The following is a 12,584-nucleotide window of genomic DNA, read 5'->3' as shown; positions in this document are numbered from 1 at the left end:
CATCGGAGGCATGGGCAACGCATTTGATAATAGCCAATTGTTTAGGGAGGAGGATTGCCTGGAAAAGGTTTTTAACATACAGAGTATTCTGGATGGGTGTACCTGAGGACGTTTTTTTTCAGGCCTCCCCAGTGAATTTTAAAAAAATCCTGCCCTCCTTCTTTTTGTCAATGCTCTCATGATCTTGGTTAACAGTAGAATTTTTTGGGGGGATCTGCATGTTCAACTCTTTCACATAATCTGCATTGCATTTTATTTTAAGTTGCCTATTTCCTTCTCCAGTCCTACTTGTCTTATTCATTTATGTCATTACTTCAGAACAACATCAGCAAGCCAGATATGTCAGGAGGTAGCTCCTTTTTATTTCCATACGGTAATTCAGCCTGGCGTTTCACTCCTAATACTTTATTCTGCATTTCCTTTCTCAATCTACCCTGTTCTGCTTTATTCCCCACACTGCTGCTTCAATACCTCCCGCAATTAAATGCTTTCCTCATGATCACATACTCTGATCCCTCTTCGACGTGCATTATTATCTCAACTCGCCAGTTTAGATTTGGTTGTTATTTCCTCAGCAGTTTTCTTCTCCACGTGGATATTAAAGTTTTTCATTTTGTCCCCGAATTGCATTATCAAATTGCTTCTTTCACTTTTATGCATTTGTCTACATCCCAAGTTCCCCCAACGGTCCAAATTTCATTCCCTAATTTGTTATCAAGGCACCAGAAAATTTACGCAGAGCTTCAGATTCATCCAGATGCTTTTCACATAGTTTCACCAGTGAGGAAGATGGATCTTCTGTGTTATCTATATTATTACCCATCTTAAACAAGTTTCCGTTATAATATCGACCCAAAACTTTTACTAATCAACAATCTGTCAACAAACAGTAAATTAACGACTTCCACAAAAAGCTTCACTACTCCAAAGACCTTGACAGTCTCATTATAATATGTCGCGATACTCCCTAGTGTCGACTTTCACAGACTAATTTAGAAATTACTTTAAACAATGCCAATTTGAACAGATTTGAGTCCTCGACTCATTTAAAGTCTTCAATACTCAGATCGCCGATTTGTCTATGTTTGTCTCTCACTTCACAATGTTAGAGTCCTCGACTCTATTTGGATCCCCGATCCGTAGGTCCCAGACCTTTAAATGGAATCCCTGAAACCCTCTTTACACATTTAAAATTTCCCTCTTATCTTTCCAAGACCGATGTTTTTTTCGGGCTGGACTTAGACTATAGGCAGCGAAAGGTCGAGTCAACCATTACATTGAATGAGAGGAAAATCAGATGGAAAAAAATACTCACATCTGGCTGGCCGATTCCTCTACACTCAATAGTGGAGGACTCCAGGCTCTTACACCACTGTCCATAATCCGTCCGTACCGAATCCAAGTCACGGTACCATTTGAAAACCTTGACCCCCGGTGGGGCCTCACAATTCCGCAATCGGTCGATGAGCACTTGCAGTTGGTCTGGCTGTCTAAGACAACTCTTTATTTCTCAATGCGGCCTGGTACAGAGCATCTGGAAACACAGAAGTTGAGCGTTTCTGTTTTCTTTGGAGGAGCTGCACACCACAGGTTAATACAAAGGCATTTTTATAACTCTCTTAAAGCAGGCTACAAGGCGCGATTGTACAGTATATCAAATACCATCAGTATATAATAGTGCTTCATTGACAGTTACTAAGTCCAACTGTCAAAAAGTTGTCTCTACAGAGCTCTGTAATCTGATACTATTTCTAAAACTGCTACTGTTCCTTGCTGTCTTGTTCCAGCCAATTACTAATGATCTATCCCCCTTTAATTTAAACCAGATTCAATAATACTTTCAAAACAGCACATTCACCTTCACTTGTTCTGCCTGTTCAGACCCTCGCTACCTGTGAGGCGGTATCCACAGAACTCTCTGCCCTGCCAGTTTGGGCCCTCACTTCCTGCGAGGCGGTATCCACAGGGACTTACATACACCGGTTCTGCCCATTCAGACCCTCGCTACCTGTGAGGCAGTATCCATAGAACTCTCTGCCCTGCCCGTCCAGACCCTCATTTCCTATGAGGCGGTATCCAGAGGGATTTACTTACACCACGTGGAATTTTACTTCAACCGATCTTTTTCGTTTCCCACTTATTTGTTCCTCACCCCACTGCGCAGCTTTCTTGAACAGTCTTCACGTCTCCTTCAACTTTAAATTACTTCCCGCTGTTGGGATCTTTGGGTCTCAGAGACCATTCAACAGCTTCCCGCACTTCCAAGTCCCCGAGGGCCCCCCAAATTAACAGAATATAGCCCGAATTAGAAACAAAAATGCTTTTTTTCTGTTTTGGGTGAACCCTTATTCTGCCAGTCTCAGGAGTGTCCCCAGTGGACCGGGAAGCACCCTGTTGCTGCCGCCCCTCTACAGGTAGGTCTCTTCACCACCCTGCTCGTTGTGCCAAATCTGTAATGGAGAAACTCAGGAGACACAGGGAATTCTTCAGGAAGTTAAACTTTTATTTGCAAACAAAAGATGTGACAATCAGAAAATGGTTTCCCGATCACCCTGATCCTCGGGGCTCATTACTTTTTATACCTTTTTGCTAACCTATTTTCTTCAAATTATCAGCATGCCCAATGGTAGTAATTGGTAAACAACTTATGTCACTACTCTTAGATCATTTCTATCTTACGACAAAGAGCCACTTGAAGGTCAGTCAGAGCGGTTAGTGCTTCTCTATCTTATCAGGTTACTGCAGTATTTTCAAAGGTGCATGGTCTACTATCTTTCTTTGCAGAGGCCTGAGGATTAGTGAATTATGTAGCTTTAGCAGAATTAGTAAACAGTTTGCAGCCTAGAAGCCATTTTGTTGCTAATTTGCATCAAGAAGCCATCTTGTGCCTGTATCCAAGTTTCTTATTTATTATTACATCTGTCACAAGCAATTAAGCTGCCATTAATAGCTAACCTAGGTGTACTACCAGTGTTCTACACTTCCTTGACCTATGCTCAAGCACTTCATTCGATTAAGGCCCAGCTTTCTATTGATTATTGTAACACTCCATAAATCAGTACAACATCCTGCTGATCATTGTGAGATTTAACCCTTCGACTGCCCCTATAATTTTAATTTCCATCACCATCTATAAATTTATGAACTATTCCTCCACATCCAAGTCATTTATACAAATGATGAAAAGCCATGGACACTGCATCGATCCTTGTGGCACACCACTGGTCACAGTACTCTAGTTTGAAAAGACCCATCCACCTCCATCCTCTGTTTTTAACCTTCAAGCCAGTTCCGTGTCCAAGTAGCTGGTTCACCCTGTACTCCATGCCATCTAACCTTGCTAACCAGTCTTACCATGAGGAACCTTTTTGAATGCCTTACTGAACTCCATATAGATCATGTCCACTGCTCTGCCCTCATCAATCCTCTTCATTACTTCTTCAAAAAACTAATCAAGATGGTGAGACATAACTTCCCACTTCCAAAGCCAGGTTGACTATCCCTGATCAGTCCATGCCTTTCCAAACACATGTAAATCCCGTCCCTCAGGATTCTCTCCAACAACTTTCCCACCATTGATATCAGGTTGACCACTCTATAATTCTCTGACTTTTCCTTTCTTAAATAGTGGCCCCTGATCTGTGGGTGATCGGAGGTTTGTTAAAGACATATTGAGGCAAAGGACAGATGTCATTTGGGGAAGGAAATCTGCTGTCCCTACCTAGTCTGACCTACATGTGACTCCAGACCCACAGCAATCTGGCTGACTCTTAACCACCCTCTGAAATGGCCGAGTGAGCTGCTCCATTGTAAAAATCACCGAAAACTCTCAAAAATGGAATGAAACTGGACAGACCACCTGGCACCGACCTTGGCATCAGAAACACCATCAAACACAGCCTGTCTATCCTGCTCTGCCATCCTTACTAACATCTTGGTGCTGGTGCCAAATTCATAGAGAAGTCAAACAACAGCCTGACACAGCCATACTCACAGTATCAGACCTTACAGATAATGTCCCAGACAGCGCCATCACCATCCCTGAGTATGTCCTATCCCACCAGCGGGACAGACCCAGCAGAGGCGATGACACAGTGGGATACAGTTGGGAGGGAATGAGCCTGGGAGTCCCCAACATTCACTCTGGACAATGTCTCATGGCATCAGATCAAACATGGCCAAGGAAATCAGTGAGTCTCAAATCAGTGTTAGGAATGTGATTGGAGAAAATTCTGAAGGTAGAATGAATTTCAGGGACAGTCAACGTGGCTTTTACAGAGGGAGGTCATGGCCAACAAATCTACTGGGATTATGTCGAGGAGGTGACCAGATGTGTAGGTGAGGGAGGTGCAGTTGATGCCGTTTACGTGGATTTCACCAAGGCCTTTGACAAGGCCCCACGTGGGAGATGGATGAAGAAGGTAAAGGCCCATGGGATATAAGTTAGGAAGTTGGATCCAAACTTAGACTTGTGACAGGTAACGGAGGGTGATAGGAGAAGGCTGTTTGAGTGACTGGGCCCAGTGTGCAGTGGGATATCACAGGGACCAGTGCTGGCTCCCTCACTGTGAAATCTAGGAACAATGTCAATTAGAATAGGGGAGGCGAGGATAACTGTGGATAACATGAAGATCAGCCAGAAGGTCGACAGTGAGGAAGAAAGTTTTATGTTACAGGAGGATATAACCAGATTGGTCAGATGGGCAGATCAGAGGCAACCTGAATGTAAGCCTTAAAATGAGAGATGATGCACTTTGCAGGAAGTAACAAGACAAGGGACTACTCAATAAAAGACAGGGCATGAGGAATCTCAGAGTAACAGCAGAATCTTGGGATGATTGTCCATAGATCCCTGAAAGTGCCAGAGCAGGTTAACCGTGCAGTTATGAAGGCTTATGGGACACGTGTCTTTATCATTTCAGATATAGGTTATAAGAGCAGGGAGGGTATGGTGGAGTTGTACAGGACTTTGGTTAGACCACAGCTGGAGCACTGTGCGTAGTTCTGGTCTCCACACTATAGGAAGGATGTGATTGTACTGGAGGGGGTGCAGAGGAGATTAACCAGGATGCTCCCTGTGAATGGAGCATTTCAGTGATGAAGAGGGACTGGACAAGCTCAGGGTGTTTTTTCTGGAGCAGAGAAAGTTGAGGCTTTTTCACCCAGTGCTGGGGAAGTGGAATACACTGCCTGGGAGGGGAGCAGGTGGGTAATTTCACAACTGTTCAAATGTACTTGGATGAGCCCCTGAAATATCCCAACATTCAATGTTATGGGCCCAGTTCAAGAAAGGGGGCAGAGAGCAGATTTAGTGAAGCATTCATGGTGCAGACTTGATAGGGCAAATGGCCTCTTCAGTACTGGATGTTGCTGTGAAACCTCCCACTGATTACCACATACTGCCCTCCCTCGGATGAAAAATCAGACTTTCCTCCAGGTTGAACAGCACTTGGAGGAAGCACTGAGGGTGGTCAGGGCACAGAATGCACTCTGGGTGGGGATTTCAATGTCCTCCATCAACAAGGAATTTTAATAAACATTCATTCTTTTGTTAGGTTTGTTCTGCATTGGCTGCAAATGTTCAAACAGATTGTTTTGTGAGTGAATGTTTGGAAAGTTAAAATCTTTTGAATGGTAGGGATTAAAATTGCTTCTCTTGTCTTTCAGGCCGTGACAGGTCTCAGCTCAAGCTGACCCTGCTGACCCCTTCTCCGAAGCAGGTTCAGACCAAGGGCACTGCCACCCTGGTGTGCCTCGCCAATCACTTCTATCCTGATGAGCTGGTGGTACAGTGGAAGAAGGATGGTGCAGTCATTTCAGACGGGGTTCAGACCAGCAACTACCTGTGAGCTTCGGACAGCACCTACAGAGTCAGCAGCATGCTGACCCTCTCTGGCTCCAACTGGGAGTCCAACGCTCGCTTCTCCTGTGCCCTCACCCACATCACCCTCCCCTCTCCCCTCAGCAAGACCATCAGGAGATCAGAATGTGTGTAGTGTGTTTGAGACAGTCCACAGAGGGGACACAACTTTAAATAGAACAGGGCTGAGCTGGCAGGACAAAGGTCATTGTCAGCACAGAATTTCAACTCTCTTCCTTCTCAGGGCTGGTTTGCAGACCCTTCTGAGGTTCAGGGGTTAAGGTAGGTCATTGGGACAGTGTAGAGGGCGCTTTACTCTGTTTCTCGCCCCATGCTGTCCCTGTCCTGGAAGTTTTTGATGGAGACAGTTTTGAAGTGTGATGCCAAGTAAAGTCTCTCAAAGTTGCTGAAGACTGTCAGCTGTACAAGAACAGTCTGAACCTCAGAAGTCTGTGCTTCAGTAAGCCAGAACTCCTTCCTGCTCAGCTGCCAGTTCCAATTTAAAGTTTTGTCACAGCTTAAAATGACACAACTCTCATGTTATTGAGAAAAGCTCCACAAGTGTTTTCCTCAAGCTCCATTCACATGGCTGTGGATTTGTGCAGCTTCCTCTGTCTGGGCTGTTAATTGCAGTCTTTTTGTTTGTCAGTATCAATCTGGAAAATGGAATAAAGATGAAGAAGATTCAGTCTCTGTCTGGTGTGTGGTTTAGAAATGAGCTATCCCTCTCTTAGCTGATTGGCTGGGTGAACTTTCAAACAATGACTCTTCACTGTAGTCTGGATTGAGGGCCTTTGATCTGGAATCTGTTGAGTTTACAAGATTCCAAACAGATCACAATCTGAAAGCTGCTGGGACTCAATCATTGCAATCTGAGATATTCATTCTTCACTCTGTTGGTGAAGACCCAGAAGTTGGGATTGCACTGTGCAGTGTCTGCTATCAAACACCTGAAATAAGCTTTGGCCAATCACAGACTCCGGAGGCTGAAATCGTAACATTAATTTCTCCCACATATGCCTTTTCCTCACAGTGACAGTTCAAAACTGAACTGAGTGAGGTCTAAGTTCAGAGACAGGATCAGTCAGGATCCCACAGTAAACACGACACCGTGTGAGTGTGTCTGTTACGTGCTGCTGTCTGTGGGTGTGTATCTCAGCTTTACAGCACGTCATTGCTCCTTGAGTCTGATATCAGTGTAAAACCCTGTTGGTGATTTCAGATTTGTTTTGAGGAAGGGAATGGAGGGAGTGTGGTATGTCAGAATAAGTTGTGATCATTTCCTGGCCCCCATTCCCATATTCCAGTTAAACCTGGAATAACGGGATGTTATGATCGATGTGCCTATCACTGAGATTTACAGGGCAGAGTTCAGTCACTTACTGCTGATCCAACTTCTGACCAGAATGTGGTCACATTAACACCAATCGAATAGTTTGAAGTGAAAGGGAATGAATTGGGGTCTTCCTGTACATCTATCTGAAGGTCTATCAGTGTGGAGCAACAACAGTGATTTAGTTTATTGTTGAAAATACAGTTGTTACAAATATAAGCCACCCCAGCGATGGATGCACCAGGGTGAGCAAGAGGGGGCAGCTGGCATTACAGATAAACACACCAACAACAGGAACCTGTTCCATGGGACAATAGGCTGCTGCAAATTAAACATAAAATTTCCCTACATTTTAACTACATTGAAAATTGAACCTATCTGAAAATTAAAGAAACTAGAAAGATTGTTTGTTTTTTGTACATTGTGCAAATCGATTCCTTTAGCTGTTCCTCTGTCACATCCACACACATTGGTTTATTAGGGATGAAAGAGAAGAATGTAGGACAGACCTGTGCATAGATCCAAGCAGAACATTTAGTGTGTAAGACTGGATGAGCAGAATGCAACAGTGAATCGTGGGAACTGACCTGAGCAAAACATTATCATCTCTGTTGGTCAATGAATAGGAGAAGCTCTCTTTCCAGAGAGATGGAAAGAGAGAGAGAGAGAAAGAGCAGGAGAGAGGGCGGCAGCAAGAGACGAGAGAGATGGAGGGAGTAAGAGAGCAAGGAGGAAGAGAGACGGGCCAGACAGGGAGAGAGAGAGAAGGAGATGGTGGAAGACAGAGAGGGGGGAGGTGGAGAGAGGGAGAGAGAGAGCGAGTGAGTGACTGTAAGTTCTGGATAGTAAGAAGCTCAGAAAGAGTGCACATACAGGAGAGAGAGAGAAGAAAGGAGAGGAAAGAGAGACAGTAGAGAGAAAAGAAGATTCTGAGTTCGCCTGGTCAAGGTGATGAATTAGCAAACACTGGTATGTCTGACAGTCCTTCCTCCTTCAACCAGTGCCTGTGGGATCAAACCACTCACCGTATTAAACCAATGAGATTCCCAAACAACAACAGCTGCCAATGAAAACGACAAGAAGGCGCAGATTATAAAATCTAATCTTTCTTGTGAGACAAGATACGGACCAACAATCGGTGAAGTGAGATTGCATTATGAGGAAGTACTTTATGCAGAACTGGTGTTCACCCTGTGAGACCTCAATGCCACAATTAACAATAAATGCTGTTTGAGATCAGAGTGAGGGTACAGGGGGCTCACCCGGTGTTCGTGAATGAGCTTAAACAATACACTTTAGGGCAGAAGATGAGAGAGACTTCTTCGCTGATTCTATCTGCAGATTATGACTGTTCCCATTCAGCTCCATATGGGTGTGTTGCTGTGCTGGTTAATGGGTTAGACTGCAGTGATCCTGGCCTCTGGATACACATGTCACTGAGAGAGGGATATGGGGCCTGTGTTTCTGGGATTCATTCATGGGATATGGGCATCAGTGTCTGGGCCCAGCATTTATTGCTGACACCCAGTTGCTCCGGAGAAAGAGGGTGAGCTGCAACTGGGGATGTCCAATAAATGCTGGCCCAGGCAGCAACAACCACATCCCACGCATGAATAGAAGATGCTGATTGTTGGGTATTTAGCTCATTGTGAACAGACATTCTACAATCAGGAGGCTGTAGGAGAAGGAACCCTGAAGACATTTCAGAAGCAATTAGCTGAGTGCTTGAAACCCCTCAGCATACAAGGCTATGGGCCAAGTCCTTGGAAATGGGATTGGAGCATGTTTGATGGTCAGTTTGGACACAATGGGCCTCAGCATCTCTTTCCATGCTGTAAAGACTCTGTGACCACACAACATACAACAGGTGACCAACATGAAGACAACACAAGGGCAAGTGCAGGAGTGGGATCATCAGAAGTTGATCACCAGCTGAATCCTAACTTCACTAGCTCCAATTGATCCTTACTCACTGCCTGCTGTCTCTCCAACCATTTACTCCACTGTGAACAAACCTGAAAAGAAAAAGAAAGAGACTTATTGCTGCTCCTGTCACCTCACTGACAGATGTGCAAAATTCTTATGGCTCAAGTTATCAGACTGCACTGTCCATAAGTTTAGTGGGAAGGCCTTAGTTATTAGGGATTCATGGGACTTTGTTGTTCCAAAGTGAACTGTCTCTCTTAAACTGTCTAGATACCCCTCCATGAGGAATCATCCCCTTGGTATCCATCTGTCATTTACCCTCAGTGCTTCTGTTGGCCCAGCATTTTTTTTTAAATAAATTTATTAATTTGTGGGATGTGGGTGCCATTGGCTGGGCCAGCATTTACTGGCTGTCCCTGGTTACCTTGAGAAGGTGGGGTGAGCTGCTTTCTTGCACCACAGCAGTTCACCTGCTGTAGGTTGACGCATGATGCCCTTAGAGAGGGAATTCCAGGAATTTGACCCAGTGGCAGGGAAGGAGCAATGATATATTTCCAAGTCAGGATGGTGAGTGGCTGGGAGGGGAACTTGAGGATGGTGATGTTCCCATCTATCTGCTGCCTTTGTCCTTCTCGATGGAAGGGGCCATCGATCTGGAAGTTGTTGACTGAGGATCTTTGGTGAATTTCTGCGTCTTGCAGATAGTACACACTGCTGCTGGTGAGCATTGTTGGTGGAGAGAGTGGATGCTTGTGGATGGAGAGCCAATCAAGTGGTCTCCTTTGTCATGGATAGTGTCAAGCTTCTTGAGTGTTATTGGAACTGCACTTGTCCAGGAAAATGTGTAGGAATCCTTCACACTCCTGACTTATGCCTTGCAGATGGTGGGCAGGCTTTGAGGAATCAGGAGGTGAGTTACTCATCGCAGCATTCCAAGCCACTGACCTGCTCTTGTAGCCACCGCATTTATGTAATGAGTCCATTTGAGTTTTGGTCAATGATAACCCTCAGAATGTAGATAGTGGGGGACTCAGTGACAGTAACAGCATTGAAAGTCAAGGGGTGGTGGTTAGATTGTCTCTTATTGGTGATGGTCATCACCTGGCATCTGTGTGGCACGAATGTTATTTGCCACTTGTCATCCCAAGCCTGAAAATTGTCCCAGTTTTGTTGCATTTGGACACATACTACCTCAGTATCTGAGAAGTCATGAATGGTTTTCCCAGGCCTCCTTGATGCCACACTCAGTCAAATGCAGCCTTGATATCAAAGTCTGTCTGTCACACCTCACCTCTGGAATTCAACTCTTTCGTCCATGTTTGAACCAAGGCTGGAATGAGGTCAGGGGCTGAATGGCCCTGGCGGAACCCAAACTAGGCGTCACTGAGCAGGTTATTGCTGAGCAGGTGCTGTTTGATAGTACTGTTGACGACACTTTCCATCACTTTCTTGAGGATTGAGAGGAGACTGATGGGGTGGAAATTGGATGAGTTGGATTTGTCCTGCTTTTTATGTACAGTGCATACTTGCAATTTTCTATATTATTGGATTCATGCTGGTGTGTAACCGTACTTGAGTAGCTTGGCTCTGCAGCACGAGCCTGAAGTAAAATTGCCAGAACGTTGTCAAGGCCCATAGCTTAGGCAGTGTCCAGTGTCTCCAACCATTTACTGATATCATATGGAGTGAATCCAATTGGCTGAATACAGGTATCTGTAATGTCCCCCACTGGGGGAGACCGGGATGGATCATCCACGAAGCATGTCTGGCAGAAGATTGCCAAGAAAGCTTCAGCTTTATCTATTTTTTGCGATAATGTGCTTGGTTTTTTTTTCATCATTGAGGATAGGGTTATTTGTGGAGCCTCCTCCTTCAGTGAGTTGTTTAATTGTCTCCCACCATTCACGACATGATGTGGCAGGACTGCAGTGATTAGATCTGATCTATTGGTTAGGGGAACTCTCAGCTCTGTCTATCACTTGCTGCTTATCTATGGAAATTGACACACAGGTAGCATTTCTGGACCAGTATGAATTCTTCAGAAATCTTAACTCAATTCTCCTCTCCTCAGATGCTGCCTGACTTCTTGGGTTTGTCCAGCATTCTCTGTTTTTTGGTTCAGATTTCCAACATCCGCAGTCTCTAGTTTTTATCTTTCTGGATCCTATCTATTTCAAACCTCTTGTTCTCTAAAGTCCTGTGTGTACAGCATGTCCAACTTTTCCTCAGAGGAAAACCCCATTATCCCAGGAATGAGTTGAGTGAATTGTCTCTGAATTGTTTGTGACACAATATTGTCATAATTTCATGGAGCTGAAATAGCCCGTACAGCCGATCAATTCTGCTCCATGATTCAATGACATTATGTTTGATCTGATAATCTTTAACTCAATTTTCCTGCCTTTTCCCCACAACATTTGATCCTCTTTCTTCAATGAGACCAGAACTATACACAGCTCTCCAGATGAGGCCTCATCAACTGCCCTTTGCAATAAACACCAACACTCCATCTACCTTCCTCATCATTTGCTCGAGCTGGCTACTAAATTTGTGATTCATGTTCCAGGACACCCAGATCCCTCCGTGCCTGCCTGCAGAAAGGGAATAAGCATAGAAGGCTTCCTCGGGTCCTTGTGCCAGTCAGGGGGTAGATCTTGATAAAAGAACACTTACTCTCGGGAGCTCTTGCTGGGAGAGAAGAATGCAGCCGGCACTTTCCAGTGAGCCACATGTCAACAGGTGGTTGTGATAACTGAAGGATTTGCGCTCTGCAAATTCAGGAATAGATACAGCCTCAAGAGGAAGTGACCGTAAATTGTCTTTGCTCAGAAACTACTTTCAGGAAAGAGCAGTCCGCAGGTAGTGTGGTCACAGCAGCTAAGGTAGAGCTGGAATTTTCAAGTTGAATGTCTTAAAGCTGCAAAAGAGTTTCACACAAAGTTTAAACTGATGTTGAAACCTCAGAGTGTGTCATCAGTCAAAAGAAACCGGAAAGCCATGCCCCAGCAGTATGAAGTTGCTCGAGGATGGACACCCGCCACTGACATTAGGAAAGAAATGAGACTACACTCAGACCCTGTAACACCCAGACACCCGATGCACCTTTCGTTTCAACATAATCTGTTCAGTGCACATATCCCAGGAAATATGCAGCAGGTCACGGTGTCCGGACCTGTTCGTATTCTGAAACGAGGGCATTTGTCTTGTGGACCTCACATTCAGCTTTCTCCAACTCCCTGTGAGAAGCCTCCTTAATCTGCAATATCGGGAAAGCAAAGATCTGAACGAGAGTCTCAATCAGCATCAAACATTAATCACATGGATGAGACTTCTACCCCTCCCTCTCGGGTCAGGTGTCTCCCTCACCCGCTACCCCCGGCACACCCTACCTCTCCCCGTCCTCTCGGTCCCTGTGCTGACTCCTCCTCCTGTCTCCTTTTCTCATCTTCAGACTCCACCAGCCTC

General features: G+C 44.9%; 1 gene segment (V, D, J or C); it reads left to right on the top strand.

Moving 5' to 3' along the window:
• Positions 1-2,344: 2,344 nt before the first annotated feature.
• Positions 2,345-5,995, top strand: LOC132209290 (Ig kappa-b4 chain C region-like; the record flags this gene model as incomplete). The annotated part of the segment is given in 2 exon segments: positions 2,345-2,414; positions 5,668-5,995. Coding segments are annotated over 2 exon segments (252 nt in total), but the record flags the coding sequence as incomplete, so codon positions are not given.
• Between the last annotated feature and the right edge of the window lie 6,589 nt (positions 5,996-12,584).

The sequence above is a fragment of the Stegostoma tigrinum genome, unplaced genomic scaffold (genome assembly GCF_030684315.1).
Source record: "Stegostoma tigrinum isolate sSteTig4 unplaced genomic scaffold, sSteTig4.hap1 scaffold_809, whole genome shotgun sequence".
NCBI lineage: Eukaryota > Metazoa > Chordata > Chondrichthyes > Orectolobiformes > Stegostomatidae > Stegostoma > Stegostoma tigrinum.
Note: the sequence above shows the minus strand (reverse complement) of the source record. Positions and strands in the feature narration are given on the sequence as shown.